This window comes from Mus musculus, chromosome 2, assembly GCF_000001635.26.
Source record: "Mus musculus strain C57BL/6J chromosome 2, GRCm38.p6 C57BL/6J".
NCBI lineage: Eukaryota > Metazoa > Chordata > Mammalia > Rodentia > Muridae > Mus > Mus musculus.
The window spans coordinates 27456436-27475040 of record NC_000068.7 but is presented as its reverse complement, the minus strand read 5'-3'; the positions used below and the strand labels follow the sequence as shown (position 1 = coordinate 27475040).

At 52.8% G+C, this 18605-nt stretch overlaps 1 protein-coding gene across 12 annotated transcripts in view; it reads left to right on the top strand.

Annotated features, from left to right (window-relative positions):
* Brd3 (bromodomain containing 3) overlaps positions 1-18605 on the top strand; it is a 62082-nt gene that overhangs the window by 32617 nt on the left and 10860 nt on the right. For 7 of the 12 annotated variants that reach the window (XM_006498250.2, XM_006498249.4, XM_011239156.3 and 4 more), the window contains exons 2-7: positions 10848-11152; positions 11449-11586; positions 12473-12620; positions 13298-13512; positions 15213-15584; positions 18004-18132. In XM_006498250.2, the coding sequence (XP_006498313.1) occupies positions 10943-11152; positions 11449-11586; positions 12473-12620; positions 13298-13512; positions 15213-15584; positions 18004-18132 (1212 nt within the window). In that variant the 5' untranslated portion in view covers positions 10848-10942. Of the gene's footprint in view, position 1; positions 1643-2426; positions 2466-9963; positions 10720-10847; positions 11153-11448; positions 11587-12472; positions 12621-13297; positions 13513-14038; positions 14118-15212; positions 15585-18003; positions 18133-18605 lie in introns of those variants that run through there. The other 5 variants (XM_011239155.2, XM_011239157.2, XM_011239158.3 and 2 more) reach the window with 5 other exon arrangements.

Sequence of the window (18605 nt, the reverse complement as noted above, 5' to 3'; positions counted from 1 at the left end):
GCAGCCGCGGCGTGGCTTGGGGGGCGGCGGCTGCATTTGCAGAGTTATGGCCCGGGAGACGACTTTGCGCGCTTACGAGTTACTGGATTATTGCAGCCAGGCCAGGAGGAAACCCAGTTCATGTTTTGAAATCAGCCTAAACGAGTACTTAATCCGGGCGAGGTCGATTCGGATTGAGGTGGAAGGGGTGGGGTGCACGTCTTTTTCTTACTTCGTGTATAACACGCAAGCTAGTTGGGTGAGGAATGCGCACCCCAAAGCCTCTCGTATGTAAGGTTCTTGAGGATTCCCGGTGAAAAATCCTGGCGGCTTGGGGAAGTTCTCTCCACCAGTTGCTGCGACGGGGGCAGGGCTAACGAGGAAGCCATAAACAGTCTTCTTGCCCTGGGGCGGCGGGGGGGGGGCGGTAAGGAGCGGGAAGGGGGCTCACTGGGAGCCGGGGCATACCTTTTGTGAGTTCATACTTTAGGGCTCAATTTTAAGGCTCTGCCCTTTGCAATTTTGATTAAGAGCTTTCTGCCAGAAATAAGTGCACAGCTGTTGTTTCTCTACCTTAAACTTCTTAACTGTATAAGTTTGTGTCTCTGAGGTCATTCTTGTGTTCTTCAGTGGCTAACATGGGACTGGGTGCAGGAAGAGAAATGAGTGAAGGAATTGAAGGGCTCAGGTCCTGTCCCCCTTAACCCATGAGGACAAGCTGGTTGTTGTGTCGTCCATCCCCCCCCCCTTTTGTTTTGCACTTTCTTAGTGGTGTGCATTACTGGGGGTGGGGGTGCCCCTGAAGAGATCTGAGATCTCTGCTGTGCTGCTTGAAGTGAGTTTCTCACAGGCTTTCCAGGGTCCAGGAAAGGAAGGACTCCAAGGATCAAGCCCCAAGCCCCAGTGACCTTTTTTGAGTGGCCCTGAGTGTGGCCTCTCATTCGCAAATAGAGGCCTGTTTGCTGTTTGTTCTGTTGGAGGCCTTGATGTGCACTGTTGGCTGTAGATCATGAGAGGTGAGGTACAAGCTTGACAGTTCAGGAGGTGGGGGTAATTTCTTCCTGACCTTGCTTATAAACTCCGGGTCCACTGCTTTAGCAAGACACCAGGAATCTGTGGCGATCCAGACCTAGCCCCACATCCGGGGAATTCAGGAGAAAGGCATTAAAAAGCTTTTGTAGGGTGGATGACCAGGGGGTGTGCCAGTTCGTTCATTTCCCTACCTATATATCTATTTACTTTATTTATTTTACTTTTAGGAGATGCCAGGTTTACTTTCACAAAGAGTAACTGCTTTCTTTCCACAGTGCAGTATCCTGTTTTGGAAATGAGCTTTGAATGAGGGATGGAGCTTGTAAAAGTGTCCTCCCTCCCTTAGATGGTGAAAATGGGGGGGAGTGCTGAAAGGAAAGGCCCTGCCTGGCTTGCCTCTACTCCGGCTTCTGTAAGCCTGGAGCTGTGCCCCCAGGGGCTCTCAGGGTTACCTTGTCCACTTCCTGGTTTACTGTGTCACAGCCTTCCCAGGGGAGGGTGGCCCAAGGTCACAAGTGTTACCCACTGTTCAGATAAGTGCTGGTTATCCAGATCTCACCTTAGAAGGAAGAGCCGCGGGGAACTATGAGTGGGAAAACAGGATCCAGTGGAGACCTCCACAATTCAGAAGGTAATAGGAAGTTAAGAAAGCAGTACTCCTTCCCAGGGGACAGCCTTGAAGCTTGTGGCGTCCTTACAAAGCTATCCCCTGCACCTGGGGGCTGCTGTTTGCAGTACATTTTGACATGTGGTACCCTCTCGTCTATTTGTGGTTACTGCTGCGCTATGGGACACCCAGCTGTCTTAGTGTTGGTGGGTTCTATTGCAGGGGAAAGTGCCCCATTGTGGGTGCTCACAAGTTGGTAGTCTCTTTGTAGGCCTCTGGGTTGAAGTAGATCTGGGTCCATGCTGTGTACGTGGCTCAGGCTCTGGTTCTGGCAGTTCAGTACTGTTGGCTCTGGTCTCTGCGTCTCCATATGGCCTGATGACCTTGACCTGGAGATACATTTTGGGGAAGGGCCTCCTTGCCCCCATAAGGCCCAGAGCCCCACAGAGGCTATCATATCCTAACAAGATGAGGACTGGAGAAGGAGGGGCTACTAGCTCCAGTGTCATTGGAAGTTGGGCTTCCTGACCCATGTCTGGGCATTTCCAGAAGTCATACCCAGACACTGTGTGTGACATATAGAGGAGGATTCTGGTGGGACCTGTAGTCAGGTGGAAGGGACATTTGGGTCACAGGCATTAAACCGCAGGTCTTAGGTGTGGGCTGGCCTCAGCTTCCTATGTACATTGTGTGAGTTCTGCTTGTATAGTTCTACCTGTGATAATCTGCTTGGGTGCGGTTGCATTGCATTGGGCACCCAACTCCTGCCATTGGGCTTTACTATGTCTCTACTGTGCTTGCCCTGTAGGTTATGGCAGAGAGAAGAGAAGTTGACTGAGCTCTTCAGGTAATGCCCTCCCCTGGATAGTGCAGCCTCATAGACTGAGGGTAAGGTGGGTTACCACTCAGCCCCTGGCTACCCACTAAATAGAGCTCTGGAGAGCTGCCCCAGGTTACGGGAGCCAGGGCAGTGCAGACCACAGGACTCAGGAAGCAGGTGCCCTTGTGGTGCTTAGCATTCTTAGCTCTGCCTCAGTCTGGTTTTGGAACGCGTGGAGCCTGTCTTTAGTGGTCTGAGAACAGGGCAGGATAGTACCCCTGGGCTCCTGGCCCTGTGACCACCTGATCATGTATTTCTTGTCCTTATGGTCTCCCAGACCACCACATTTCTCAGCCTGCCTTCCCGTGTGGTCTAATGAAAGGGGTTCCTCAGGGCCTCCAGGTTGGATGAGGGAGACACTTGGGAATAAGGGCTGATCGAGGCGGTGGCCTTCTCTTGCTCCTGGCTGACTGGCTGGGTGGGTGGAAGATGGAAGAGGTGGTAGTTGAGCTGCTGGGCTCTGAATAGTTGCATTGACCCTCCTGTCCTAGCCCCTGATCTTGCACTGGAGGTGTTCAGAGAGGAGGTGAAAAAGACAAGGTGGCAACCCTTGGGGACTTTGGTTGACACACCTGTAAATCAGGCCTTGAGTTAGCCATTCGTCATGCAGCCCAACAGGAGAGTGTTTCTTCCTTGACCCAACATCCAGGTGCTGGGTGGGCCTGCTGCCCAGCTTTGTTCTGCAGTGTTCTGCTGTTCAGTAGTATCAGGATTCCTGAGCCTTAGTGCATGGTGGGCCACTTCAGGGGCTCCCTGCAAAGGTACTGGGACTCATTATAAGTCCCAGGTGCATGATCCACCTTCCCTCTGCAGGCAGCTTAAATGTCCTCAGAAGAGTGTAAGTGTAGGGTGGCTATGCTGTGGTGATTCAGAGGCTGTTCTGGAGGCCACAGTCTCCAGACGAAGAGAAGCTTCCTCTGGTGGACTGCTGGGATATGAAGCACCAAGGCCTAAGAGCCTGGGGCTATGGTGACAGTTGGAAGTCAGAGGTGTGGTGATTGGTGACAGCTGCAGCCACTGAGCCTTATGTGCCTTTCCATAGGACAGCCATGGGTTCAACAGAGCTGACCCTTCCTGGGGTGGGGTGTGTTCTTTCAGAATTGAGTCTCCTGCCAGACAGAGCCAGGCAGCTGTTAGAAGCAGGTGTGATATGACCAGGGTGAGCTTGGTGTGCTGGCTAGGGCTCCCTAGCAGTGAAGGTCAGGCAGTTCCACTCAGGAGAGTCCACAGTGGCCAGGGAGGCCCCATTTAGGCCCCTGTCTGCCTTGAGACTCCAAACCATGTTCTTCTCCAGGCCTCACTGTAATGAACAGTTGGCTCTGTCTGTCACAGAAGCTGGCCCAGCCTTAACAGATCTGTTTCCCCAGGCTTGGAGGGCCAACACTAGGGTGACCCTTCCCAGGACACTTAGCTGGTAGGTGTGCCAGTGTGAAGGCAGCAGCCTGCAGCATTGTGGAGCATTCATGGGGACAGTGGTGAATCTAGGTAGATGGTTCTGTTGGAGCCTGGCTCTGGCTCCTCCTGCCTGGGCCACAATAGGTCTCTGTTGTCCACATCTGAGTGGCTCCTTGCCTACCTTAGGGGTGGAGTTCATGGGATGTCCACCAATGTATTGGGATGAGCAGAACAGCAAGGACCTGGGGCTAAACTTGGACTACTAGGGTTCCAGGGACTCAGACAGCCGGTGTAAGGAGGGACCCTTCAATATAGGGTTCCCCAGCTCTATGTTGACTCCAGGGGAATGAGAAGACTAGGCATGGAGATATGGTGAACTTAAGTATGGCTCTTGCTTATCACAAAAAAACAGCCTCTTTTTGTGGGTAGCGATGGAGACTGACTATACAGAGCCCTAGCTGCCCTAGAACTTTCTATGTAGTCCAGGCTGCCTCCTGCCTCTGCCTCTGTCTCCTGAGTGAGAAATCCTCTTTAAGGCATCTTGAGGCTGGTGGAGCAGCAGGTGGCTGGCTAAGGCCCTACTCTTTTGAGTCCCCTATTAAGATGTGGGCATACCCCATATTGCTTTCTTTCTATTCTGATGACCCATGCAGCCACATCAACCCCGTCTGTGCTGCTTCCTCCCTGAACATGCCCCGGGGCCACTTTTTGCAGAGCTCAAATGTCCCCAGCTGTAAGTCCCTGACCATGGCCCCTGCCTCTCCACCACTTAGACCTTCTGGAGTCTCTGGGAGGTGGAATGGCCCTGCTCCTTCCTGACTCCCACACACCTGACCAGGGCAGCCTTCCCTTCCCGGGGAGATAGCCCTCACAGCTTGCCTTGAAGCTCAGAGTAGAGGCTTCTTCCCTGGGTCCCAAGAAAGGCTTCCCAGGCAAATCTGTTTCCAAAGTCTGGCAACTGCCCAGGGGCTGGGCTGGCCCAGGGTTAGCATAGGGAAAGGTACTGTGTGCTGGCGTGAGTAGCTGTGGAGCTGACCTTTGTCAAGCCTGAAGGCTGGGTTGTATGTAGTAGGTGCTGGCCCTCATGTCCCTTCTGTCCAGTAGTGCTTGCTTGGCGTGAGTGGGGAGACCTGAGCCCCACAGCTTGTAGGTTGACAAGAGAAGGCTCTAAAGTTACATTGAACTTTTTGGGTGTTTTTCGTGGTGATAAAATTGCAGGTTCCTCCTACCCCCTCAGTATCTGTCCAGGGCCCCTGAGCCTTGGCCTCTCACCTTTGCTGACTTGTCCTTTGGACTTAAAGGCTGGATTTCTGCTTTTATTCTTCAGCCTGGGGATTGGGGAGTGGCCTGCCTGAAGCCATGCAGTGAGACTGGGAAACCTGCAGGGTTAAGGCCTTCCCTTCCTGTCCTCTGTCCTGCATGGGTTTGTAGGGAGAGTGAATGGGGAGTGGACTTTAAGCCTTTCTTGCCTTTTCTTGGTGTGGTGAGGAGGCTGTCATCAGTGTAAGGTATGAATTGGCTCCACACTTTCTGGGTGGCCCCCTGCAGCATTCAGGTGTTCCTCCGTAATCTCAGTAGAGACTTGCTACAGGTTTCCTCTGGTATTTGTTGTGGGCCTCTGTGGTCTGTCTCAGTTTCCACATTGGGTGGTTTCACATCCTCTTGAGGCCAATACCTCCTCAGATGGACTTTCACACACACTTGCCTGAGGTCTTGCCCACGGTAGATGAGTCTTGTGCTGTCCTGGAGGCCCAAGTAAGGGGATTCCAGGGCTCTTGAGAAGTCAGACTCTGCAGAGTAGCAGGCGTGGGCAGGTGGGCCTCAGTGAGGGCTTAACCCTTGTTTTGCCCATGACATACTGGCTCCATCTCTGTCGTGCCTGCTGAAGCAGTTGCTGTGAGTGTCAGTGACACTCTGTAGCTTCTGAAGGCCAGGCCTTAGAAGGCTTACATACAGCTTCTGTGTCCCGGCTTTGTCAGGATCAGCAACAGGCAGGAGGGTGGCCCCTGGGGGTTGCTGCAGTAAAGAGCTGTCTGGCATTCATTGGCTGTCAGTGGGGCTGGGTGGTCAATGCCATGCCCCACCAGCTAGCTGCTTTACTGTGTGAGGCTCTGCCATCCTATGTGTGCACCTCTTTGGACTGGTATCTAGGGGACTGGTTTCCAGACCCATGGGCACCAAATTCGCAGGACCATCTATCTGTACCTCAACCACAGAGCAACCCTAAGGCACCCTGAAGCCCCTCATGCCTTTTCTGGAGGCAGGTGGGGCTCAGGGGAGATTTTGTGGGTTAGAAATGCCCTTAAAGGCCGGGTGTGGTGGCACACACCTTTAATCCCAGCACTCAGGAGGCAGAGACAGGCGGATTTCTGAGTTCGAGGCCAGCCTGGTCTACAGAGTGAGTTCCAGGACAGCCAGGGCTACACAGAGAAACCCTGTCTTGAAAAAAGAAAAGAAAAGAAAGAAAGAAAGGCCCTGAAGTCTCTTTGGTATTCTTCTTTAGCTCCAGTCCTAGCTAAGCCTACCTGAGGCCATGGTTCCCTGCCTCAGCTTTTAGAAGGATGTGGTCCTTAGGTCTCACTGTTGCTGGTGGGAAGTCTGATTTGTCCAGGCCTCCATTTGTCTTCTGCTTCTTGCATCATGCCATCAGGCTCCAGACACTCTGATTCATGGACTGTGCAGTACAAGTCCCTAAAAGATAAGAAGCACGTGCCTCTCCAGTAAGGGTTTCCGCAAACGCGTCCACGGCACAGGCTCAGTCCTGAGAAGCTCACCTTAACCCAAGCCTGCTTCCTGAAGTACAGAATGGAGCCTGGAGGTCTAAGCGAGGGGATCCAGAGTTCTTCTGTATGAAAGTCGGCCCTGGGTACCACAACCTTCCTTCTGCAAGATCACTGTCCTTATTCAAAAGCTCTTAGCAACAGGCCCTTGACCATTTGGCCTTTCCCAACCACAGAAGGTGATGTTTGATTGGGGTGTTCCCTTAGGCCTGGGGCTAGGGATCTGCATAGGAGGGACTCTCATCCCTATAGAGTACTATAGTGTCCACTGGTTTACCAGTCAAAACATGTGACCCAACAAGAGGTAGATCATAGGATCAGCCAGCCTGAGCTTAGTGAGTTCCAGACCAGCCTGAGCTGTAGAGTGAAACTGTCTTGAGCTAAAATAAAAAAGGAAGGAAGGGATGCCTCTGACCTACATGCTTGTGAGCATTGCAGAGGTATGTCCATCAGTGAGATAGAAGGCCCCAGACATGGTCGGCTTGCTGGCATTTCTAGTTGCCACGACTCCCCTCCCTGCCAGCCTTAGAGACTGGGCTTTTAGGGTTCCACTGAAGCTCCTTCTTGTATTGTTGGGGGTCTGCATATTTGAGTGCTCTGGTGTGTGTTGGACTGTGCCCCTGATGGTCTGTCTGCCTCTGCTGTACTTATTAGAAGCCTTGGCTGTTCCCAAGTCTTCACCCTGATGAGCAACTTGGGTCCACCATGGGGTCAGAAGGCCGCTTCTCTTCTGGGTGGTGGCCTTTACCACACCTTTAATCCCAGCATTTGGTAGGCAGAGTCTGAGTTTGAGGTCGGCCTGGCTTACAGAGCCAGTTCTAGACTACACAGAGAAGCCATGTTTGGGGGGGGTGGGCTGGAAAAAATCCAGAGAGAGGGGTTGGGGAGAGGGAGAGGAGAGGGGTGAGGGGAGAGCAGGAGAGAGCATGAGCAAGCAAGCTGCTTCTCCCGTGGGAGATGGCTTTCAAGGAAGTCCATGACTCTCCTTTCTTCTCAGGTTCTGGTGTCTGGTTCACTTAGCTTTGCTGTCTGGTTGGTTGAGGGTTGCTAGGCATTGATGGGGGAAGGTCAGGCCAGGCTTACAGTGGACCCTGCAGCCTAGGCATGCCAGACTGAGTGTGCTTTGAAGGGGAGTATGTGGACATCTGACTTAGTCCTTAGGGATGGGACTGAGTCAGATGTCCACCTATGCCAGGGAGCTTAGGTCCCTAATGGTTGGGATCTTATCTCTTAGCCTCTGTCTCTGGTGGTCCTGGGAACTAGGCATCTGGGCTCTCCCACGGTCCCTGAACCGCACCCTGTCACCCTACTTGTCTCCATCCCAGGCATTAGGGCATTTTCAGGAGGTGGGTTCCAAGACCTGGGTATGGAGAGGACTGTGACCATCTGCCTTCCTCAGAGGAGGCCTTTCTGCAACCTCAGAGCCCTTTCAGTGTGATGGGTCCCCCAGGTCAGATTCATTCTCATGTCCCAGCTCCCCAGACCTACACAGTAGCAGGACCAGTCTTTGTTCCTAGGAATCTCATAAATTATATGAGAGCATCAGCTTCCAGTTCTACACTGGCCATGGCCAGCTTGTGCTGCCTGAGCCCTGAGTGCTTAACTCCAGGCTGACAGCCCCATGGAAGAGAAAAGGACACACCATGAAGCTTTCAGGTAGCAAGAATGAATCACAACATCTACCCTGTGACCTCACGCTGTTTAGGTTTCAGTAAGTTCCAAGGAGGCCTTGAGAGCACATGAGCCTAATGAAGGCCAATGGGGCTACAGCAGCTACACGTTCCAGGGCCCTGTCACCTCAGGCTCCGCTGGAGAGTTTTTAACCTACAAGTGACTTGATCCATTTTAACAGGCTTACCTCCTTTGTGTAGGGCCTGACAGTCTGATGATCCCAGTGAGAAGTGTGGAGGGAGAAATGACATCCTGGTGGGTGGACAAGCCAGGCTTGTGCCTCGGTAGCCTTTGGTCTTCAGGGGAGGGAGGACATAGTTTCATGGCTGTTGGCACTGGTTGGAGGGCTGCTTGCCCCCTGGGGCTGTGTGCTAGGTGTGGTGATTCTAGGGCCTGTGAAGTGGCCCACTGTGGGTACTGGGGATCCCTGGAGTCTCAGAGCAGATACAACTGGCACCCCAGATGCTCAGAAGCACTTTCTGGATACAGGGTGGGTAGTAAGAGTGGCTTGACTGCTGACACGTCTGATGTGCCCTGAGCTACAGTGGAGGGCGTGGAACCTGCTGAGAGTATATGACGCCACACGTTTAGCACCCAGCCTTCTCCAAAAGAGCTTCAGATTGCAGCATTTACAGTCTTTGTGGTGAGACTTTAAGGATCCCTCAAGTGATCTGAGAACCACTGGTCCTGGAGTAGACTGGACATCTCACCTCTGGGTGTCCCTGTGAACATTGGTGTGTGTCCCCAATGCTGTGTGATAAACAGAAGCACATAAGAAAGTCTGGAAGACACCAGGTTCACAGATAGGCACAAGGCCCCACATGCAGTGTGGAGCTCGTGCTAAGCCTTCACCAGTGGAAGTGGGTCCATAGTGCACACACAGTGCCAGCTTCCTCCTTGGGGGATAGCTGCTAAGCTCTTGCCACTGTCCTAGGGACAGATCTGACTGAGCATCAAGGGAGTGAAGAAAGGACAGGCAGATAAGAAAATAGCTGGAAGTAGGTGGGCTGGGCTCTTTGAGGGAAAAGCTGTAGCACCCTAGAAGGTCAGCATGTTTGTTGTATACAGTTGAACAGGAAGGTGGGGTTGTTGCAAACAGTTCAACGTGGAGGCAGGGTTTATGGTATGTATACAGCTGGGTGGAGGAGTTAGGTTTAGTTGCTGTAAGAGAGTGACTTAAGTATCTGAGGGGAAGAAGTTTTCTGCACACATGGACGAGAAGAAGACTTCGATATTCCTTTCTGAAAGAGTGGGTATGGCTTTGCCATTCCTCCACGAGTATTAGGCTGTGGTTGTGCCTATGTTAACAGCACACACATTTACTTGAGGGTTTCTGCTACTTCCCACAGACGGCAGGGATTTGTGTGTTGGAGTAATGTTGTATGTTCCTGTAAGGCACCCCCTGTTTTACCCCCTGACAGCGTGTCCTTCCCACAAAGTACACAGTAATCTTACTTCATGCTGCCTCTACTTTTTTTTTTTAAGATTTATTTATTTTAAATTTTATTTATATGAATACACTGTAGCCATCTTCAGACACACCAGAAGAGGGCCTCACATCCCATTACAGAAGGTTGTGAGCCACCATGTGGTTGCTGGGAATTGAACTCAGGACCTCTGAAAGAGCAGTCAGTGCTCTTAACTGCTGAGCCATCTCTCCAGCCCGCTGCCTCTACTTTTACAACACCTTCATTGTAGAGTTTGTGCTGTGTGGTGCCCCAGCATCGGTGCTGAGCAGCAGGGACACCATGCAGTGGAGGTGCGCTGGGAGAGCTCTAGCAGGCCTCTGTGGAGCAGAGACACCCTGCATGCTACCAGGATTGCACATTACCCTTGCGTTTCTGATGGTCCCGGCTTCTCAGGGATTTGCAGAACTGTCATGAACAGCTTTGTATGCGGTCAGCATTTCTGACATCTAGACTAGGGGATTATGAAGTGGCAGAATGTATCATGTTCGGGGACTGAATACACAGGTGGGATATAGAAGAGGACCACAAGTTGGGTTCACCCTCTATCACCATTCTGATTGGATGAGGGACAGGCATGTCACAGCCAGCCACCATCACAAACCCCAGCTGGTTCTCCTGGTTACATTAGAACCTCATGCCATGCCCTGCTCAGGGCCCCAACACTGTGCTAGGTTTAAGTCTGCAAACTTCAATTGTTGCTCATCTCTTAGCTAAGCTGTTGGATACATGTTGTCCTCTAACCCTGAATTGTTCAAAACATTGCCACAGCCAAGTAGTTGAGGGTCTGGTAGAATTGAGCCAGTCTCAGTCACTCAGGGTAGCTAGGAGCTGAAAGTGACTTGGTCCTTCGTATTCTCCCCACCCTCTTTTCTGGGAGCTGGTGACTCATGCTTGCATTTTTCCCAGGTAGAAGAGCCATGGCTAGGGTGGCTCTGAGGAATGCCACAGCTACACATCAAGGTGGTAGGGAAGGCTGTGTCCTTGCTCAGGCGGAGGCTCTAAGTGATAGATAGCTTCTCTGCTTTCTTCTGCAGGTGCCTGATTGGGCCCAGAAATGGGATGCCAAGCCTCCACGAGGAGCGCCTCTTTGAGCTGCTGCTGTGACAGCAAGTGACTAAGCTGCCAGAGGATGTCCACTACAGCGGCTGCCCCCACGGGGATCCCGGCAGTCCCGGGCCCCGTGAACCCTCCCCCACCTGAGGTCTCCAACCCCAGCAAGCCCGGGCGAAAGACTAACCAACTGCAGTACATGCAGAATGTAGTGGTGAAGACACTCTGGAAACATCAGTTTGCCTGGCCTTTCTACCAGCCTGTGGATGCAATCAAGCTGAACCTGCCTGTGAGTGGCCCTTAGTGTCTGAGATATAGCAGGGGCTGCCCGTGCCTCAGAAGCCAGTGGTCTGGCAAGGTGGTTGCCCCTAGTACAAGAAATGGGGAGAACCTACAGCCTCCATGGTGAAAGAATACAAGGAAAGGGCTAGAGCAGCGGGTCTCAGGAGACTCTCCTCAGACCACATGGCCCTCCTGCTCTCAGGCCTCTGGGACCCAGCTGATGTGGGAGGACTTTGCTGTTCTTGGGAAGTGTGAAAATAACATTGGCTATATGAGTAACACTTCTGAACATCTCTTTCCTAGGATTATCATAAAATAATAAAAAACCCAATGGACATGGGGACTATCAAGAAGAGACTAGAAAATAATTATTATTGGAGTGCCAGTGAGTGTATGCAGGACTTCAACACCATGTTTACAAACTGTTATATTTATAATAAGGTGAGACACAGTCGTGGGGCTCCAAAGCTGCTTGAGGGAGCAATTTCAGCACGGGGGTGGGAGGGTGGGGTGGGCTCAGGTCCATGGCATGACTATGGTGCCCTGTGAGCCCAGGCCCTCTGCCAGGGTCTCAGGCTCACAGGAGGCAAACCCTGGTATTCTTGTGGTCAGTGAGTTCCTGTGCCATTTTAATGGTCTGCTGGGGGTCAGTGGAAACTGGACAGCTTCCAGAGGACACTGACAGCTCACAGGCTCTGTCCCGGGTCCCCAACCTTAGGAACCCTGAAAGTGCAAATGTAGGGGTCCAGCCTGCCATCAGGAGGAGAGGCAGTCAAGTAGGCTGTGACCTGTGGGCAGCCACCCAAGCTGTTACACAAAGCACTGTGACTTGGAACTTCTGCAGAGTGGTCAGTGTTGGAATGGATGGCCAGGGTCACAGGGGACCCGAATTGGGGATTTGGTTTCTTAGCTTCGTGAATGCAGGAAAGTTATTGGTGTCGAGCTGTGGAAACTTCTTTTCTCTTCTGGGTGAAGGCTGTTTTGTTGTTGTTTTTTTGTTTTGGTTTTTCGAGACAGAGTTTCTCTGTATAGCTCTGACTGTCCTGGAACTCACTCTGTAGACCAGGCTGGCCTAAAACTCAGAAATTCCCCTGCCTCTGCCTCCCAAGTGCTGGGATTAAAGGCGTGTGCCACCACGCCTGGCGTAAAGACTGTTTTTATGCTTTGCATTCTTCTCAGATTTTCCACGTTGAAAAATAATCTTGTCCTCCCTCCATGACAAATCTCTTAACAAATATAGTGCTTTCTTGAACTATAACCTACAGTGTTGTTTTTTGCAAGTGCACAACTCCTTTCCCAGTGAGTGACCTGGGTTCTCTGTCTTCAGCCCACAGATGATATAGTGCTAATGGCCCAGGCCTTAGAGAAAATCTTTCTGCAGAAAGTGGCCCAGATGCCTCAGGAGGAAGTTGAACTATTGCCCCCTGCTCCAAAGGGCAAAGGCCGGAAGCCAGCTGCAGGAGCCCAAAATGCAGGTAAAAGAAGGCAGGCAGGGAGGGAGGGAGCACAGGCTTTCCCTGCTGAGGCTGTGGGACTCCTTTGATCCCTCTAAGTTTTTACTGTTGCCTGACAGGTAGGACAGGTGTCATGAGCTTGGCTGGTGATGGATCCTTAGCTGTGTCAGAGAGGTGGCCTGCCTGGGCCAGAGAGGATATTTCTGTAGCTGCTGTCACATGTCCATCTGTCCCCCCACATTTTACACCTATTTTTATTGACCTTAGCATTGGCTTGGCTCTGCTTGCTGCCTGGTTTAGAGGAGTTGCCTTTTCCGCTGGAGAGTCAAGGTGATCCTTATCTAGAGCGCTGGGCCCATCTGGGAGTCCAACCATGTCTGAGAATGGGTATTGATTAGAGGTGTGTCAGATAGAATCACTGACTGGGCAGGGTATGGCTGAAAGGGAGCTAGGTGTGCGGAAGGCTGAATCCTGGGTCTTCAGTTAGTTAACTGTAGACCCAGAGCTGGCTAACCCAGTGAACACTGTCCAGGCAGCAGGGCCAAGTCCTACCCCAAGGATAGGTAGAGAGACTCTTCTAGCCTAGGGTGTCTTGGTCCATCCCAGAAGGCCGTAGTGCTGTGGCTGGATGGCGGGATCTTAGATGCTTCTGGAAATACAGAGCCTACTGAATTGAGCTCCCTGTCCTTGCCTTGAAGGTTCCCAACAAGTGGCAGCTGTGTCTTCGGTCTCCCCAGCAACCCCCTTCCAGAACATACCCCCCACCGTGTCCCAGACACCCGTCATTGCCGCTACCCCTGTACCAACCATCACTGCAAACGTCACGTCAGTTCCAGTCCCCCCACCCGCTGCACCGCCTCCTCCTGCGACACCCATCGTCCCTGTGGTCCCTCCCACACCGCCTGTAGTCAAGGTGAGCTTCCCTGAGGCCTGCATGGCTGTCTAGTGAGGAAGTCATTTGGGGGTCCAAGCCCCCTAAAGTTTCTGGGGCAGGTGGGAGCTCTGCTGCCTCTCCAGGTACAGCTGTTTGGAAAGGTTTTCTGCACAGACAAGAAGACCGAGGCTCAGGGGTGGAGGTCACATGGCTGGTGCTGGCCGAGCTGGACTTGCACCCCAGCTTCTTTGGCCTGGTTGGGGAAGGTGGAGAAGGTGTGGGCTATAGTGAGAGCAAGACGGGTCAGATCATCTCTGGTCATCTCTAAGGAGGTGATGGCCAGTGACACCAGCCTGGATTCGTAGGGGCCTGCACAGTTGTCCCTTGTTTGCTGGGCGTTTCCACAGTGGACACTGTCCTGCTCTGGCCAGGCCCTACTTGGGCATAGGTGGAGTGGAGACTCTCTGTGAGGTGTGGGGTTGGCCAGGCCTATTGAGTCTCCACTTTGAGTAGGGCCCGCAGCAGGCACTCATGTGTATTATCTTCTTCAATTTGATCCTCACAGCGACCCTCTGGGGCAGGCAGTAGTCCCCCCTCTTACAGATGAGGAAACGGGCGCTCAGGGGTTAAATGGCTCTCCCAAGGTAAAATGCCACCTCCGTTGCCTTCCCTCCCCCTGTGGCCTTCACTGCCTGCACTTCCCGGTGGCGCCTGGCCAGGCTGTTTGCCACATCGAGTTTGCCCTCCCACCCCAGGTCCTATGCAGCTCGTGCTTGGTGCTTGCCATCCTGTAGGTGTCCATCAAATGTTTTTGGATGGCCAGCTTGTGCCCCTGTCAGCCTGAGGGTGGCAGCTTGGCTGGGGAAGTAACTAGGGGGCTGTCCATGGCAGGTTCTGTTGCTGTCATCTGGCCTGTGAGTTTTTGTGGCCAAGCAACTCAGAAGAACCCGCTGAGCAGGTCTCAGTATATACCGAGTCCTGGTCCTAATTCAGTGGCAATACCTATTGGTTGGGCTCTTCAGGCTGTGGCAGAGACCCCTTACCCCCTCAGGTCCCTTGGCAGAGACTCTATGTGTGTCAGCTATGAGCAGCCAGCTCCACGTGCACCCGTGGAAGGCTGTGACACCTTCTGGGCCCTCTGCACTGCCTGTGCCTTCCAGATAGAGTCCTGATCCGTTTATGCCTATAGCCCTTGGAGTCTCTTGGCTTCTAACTGCTGTGGCTGCTTCATGTCTCCTGGTCAGGCTGCCCCCACCCATCTAGCCTGGAATGCTCCTCCTGCCTCCCCTCCTTCTGCTCGATTTGTGTCTGTTCTTGAAGCACCTGCTCAGGGTCTGGTCTGGCACTTTCTTCTTGGCCTTTAAAGCAGGGAGTTCTCGTCCCTGGCAGCAGTCTATGGTGTTTCTCAGATGTTGGGTGAATCCCCTGTAGCCCCTCATGCTGCTCAGGTCAGTGGCACGCTCACCCCACCCACCTGGATGGCTGAATCCTCAGGGCTGACAGGGAGAGTCCGAGCCTCACCACGGCCAGCTGTGTGACCTTGGGCCCTGGGCCTGGCCCCTCTGAGCCTCAGTGTCTTCTGGACTGTGGGGACAGCTGAGAAGGAAACAAGACCCTGCATGTGGTCGCTAGCTTGGCACCTGGCAGGCAGTCTGCACTCTGGAGGTGTAGCAGCTGTGTGACACATCTCCCTGTGCAATTCCTTGTTGCTGGAGCTCATTGGTACTTTGTTGTCACAGAAAAAGGGCGTGAAGCGGAAAGCAGACACAACCACACCCACAACATCTGCCATCACTGCCAGCCGGAGTGAGTCTCCCCCACCACTTTCAGAGCCCAAGCAAGCCAAGGTAGTGGCCCGAAGGGAGAGCGGGGGCCGCCCCATCAAACCTCCCAAGAAGGACCTGGAAGATGGTGAGGTCCCACAGCACGCGGGTAAAAAGGGAAAACTGTCCGAGCACCTGCGGCACTGTGACAGCATCCTCCGGGAGATGCTGTCCAAGAAGCATGCTGCCTATGCGTGGCCCTTTTACAAGCCAGTGGACGCGGAGGCGCTGGAGCTGCATGACTACCATGACATCATCAAGCACCCCATGGACCTCAGCACGGTCAAAGTAAGTGGGCTGTGCCCATGTCAGAGTCAGTCGGCTCCTTATGGCCCTGGTAGCCCTGCTTGGCTGAGCTGCACTCTGTGACCTCCTGCTGGTCCTCTTCTGTTGGTGCCTCTTGTCCCTGAGAGCTGGGCCTGCCCACACTGGACCTCGGGGACCAGGACCTGTTAGTTTCTGAGTCTGCACCCTCCATTGTCACTTATCCTGGTGGAACATAGAGCCGTAGTTTAGTTCTTTCTGTCCCCCAGTTCTGTATCACCAGAAGGGGGCTCTTAATGGTGTCTGCTTCAGAGACTAATGCAGAGGCAGGTAGATCTCTATAAGTTTGAGACTTACAGCCTGGTGTGCAAAACAAGTTCCAGGACATTCAGGGCTACATAGAGAGGCCCTGTCTCGAACCCCTGATGTGTAGGTACATCACAGCAGAGATGGGGAGTCTGGTGGCCAGCAGAGTGGCCATCTTTGATCTTGGCCTTTACGTAGATAGGGAAGTATATATAGAGAAATGGACAAAGAACAGAGGCCACAAGCTCAGCTGTGCTATCCCCACACCGGCGTTTCCTAGAGTCTGTGTCTTGTTCTGGTTTTTGTGGTGTCCAGCCAGGTCACGGCTTGGCGGGTGTAAAGGTGGGCTTGAGTTTGTGAGAAGACCCTGGGAGATGATAATGCAGTTGAGCTTGGCTCTTCCTAAAGGAATCTCTGCTGACTCCCAGGTAGTTGCTTATTTCATCCAGGCGTCCTTTCAAAGGCAGTGGCTTCAGCTGAAGAATCATGGTGCCTGAAGCAGAATCTCCCAGTTGAAGCCTTTTGTCCTAGATAGTAGTGAGTATGGGGACAGGTAGACCTAGCCACCTAAAAAGTGTTTATACCTGTGTTCGTTTGAGTAAAAAGTGAAGAAAGCAGCTGGGCCTGTCCAGCAGGGCTGGAGTGAGGAAAAGAGCCCTGGGAAGGAACCACGTTGTCCCAGAGCTGCTGGTGGCCTTGGTTTACTCTGCCTGGCCACTGCTGTGCAGTTGCGTGGAGTTCCAGTTGCAGCTGGAACTTTGGGGGCTCCAGTGTTTTGGCTGTACTGGGACAGAATAATTCCGTTTGGTCGCTCTCTCATCTGTCCAAGATGAGGCACCTTTGGGAGTTCAGTTGACTGGGAAGTCGCCATCTGCTTTGTTCAGGCCTGACAGAGAGGCTGTGTGCTTACACAGGTGACGCTTGCATGGCTGAGCCCGACTGACACAGTCTGTGCGAAGACTTTAGCAGAAGAGCCCGAGACTAAAGACTGAAAGACTAATAAAGGCTATACAGTAAAGGGGGAAGTACTGACTAGGCTATGGATGTCATTTCTGTTTTAGGTCTGTGTACGAGTGTTGGCCTGCATGTGTGTATGTGCACCATGTGCATGTCTGCTACCCACTGAGGTGTTGGATACCCGGCAGCTGGAGTTATAGATAGTGGCCGCGTGGGTGATGGGAACTGAACCCAGCTCTTTTGCAAGAGTAACAGTTGCCCTTAAACACTTTACCATCTTTCCAGCACCCAGTACAGTATAGCTTTTAATGATAAAGCTTAAGGGGGGATTGTCCCGGCATGTATCATGCTAGTTCCAGGAGTTGTCCAGGTCCATATCACACCAGTTCCAGGAGGCATTTCTCCAAGCAGCCATCTGCTGAGACATGAGTGTCTTTGGGCACAAGGGCCAGGCCTGTTACTGAGATCCCTCCACTGTGTAGGAACACATATCCAGTCAGGGGTTGGGATGGATACTTAGCTCCCCACACAAGACAGGAACCCTATACCCTTATAAGCAGCTTTTGCCAGCCCAGTCCCCACCGGTCTGCCCTGCCCAGCTTTGTGTGCCTGTGTGACCTTGCCCAACCTGCAGCTGCTGGGACTGCTTGGGCTAGACTTCAGTGGAGTTTGAGGGGCTTTGCTCCAGGGTGGTCCCCGTGATTGTCAGCATTGGCTTCACAGACCTGTACTGCCCTGCCCTCCACCCCTGCACAAGGTCAGAGCTGCCTCTGGGCCCAAAACATAAGCAGCAGGTTGGTAAGAGCGCCTGGATTCCTCCCAGGAAAAGCTGTCTTCTGTGAGCTGAATGGACTTCCCAAGATTGGGATTGAAATTCCCCTAAAGCTCCCCGCACCAGAACCTTCTGCGACACGCGCCATGCCATGTGGAACTGAAAACTAAATGAGGGTGGGGTTGGTGTGAACCTTTCTCCCAATTGTTCTTCCATTCAGTGGCTCTGTCCTTAAAGCCAGATGCTTCTTGTTGGATTTCTTACTCCTTCCCCGAGGGCTCCCGCCTCTGACAACCCTAAGCTAATTGCCAGATGCCTGACTGGCAGTTGGCTTGGTTGCAATGGGATGTTCTGAGGATCTAAGTCTATCCCTTGCATGGTCTGCTCACACCTTGTTGCTTGTTACAGAGGAAGATGGATAGCCGAGAGTACCCAGATGCACAGGGCTTTGCTGCTGATATCCGGTTAATGTTCTCGAATTGTTATAAGTACAACCCTCCAGACCACGAAGTGGTGGCCATGGCCAGGAAGCTCCAGGTAAACCAGGGCTGGGTGTAAGTGTGATTAATAGCTGCATTATGCTGTGGGTATTGAGGCCTTTAGATATAGTCTGGGCACACCGGGACAATGATGCAAGTCTCCAAAGCATCCCCAGCAGGCAGGCCTCTGAGGCGCCTTGCTTCCACAGCCCACTACCTGTGTGAGATCCTGCTAATCGTAGAGTGGATTCCAGGATACATAAGTAGACGGGCAGGGTGCAGGCTGGGATGGGAAGGTGGGAAGCAGGAGTGGCCTCTCTGGCTGTAGAAACCCATGCCTAGCTGTCCTACAGAGTATCACCGCCTGTCCGTTTGGGGTTGGTGTGCCCTAGTGAGGCTGGTGGGTGAACGTTCTACTGAGGTGTTAAAGCAGGGCTGGGTTGGTTCCCAATGACAGCGACTCTTAGAGAAGAACTGTCTTAAGGGGAGACCAGAGTGTTCTTGTGGAGCCTTCAGTGCAAGTGTGAGTAA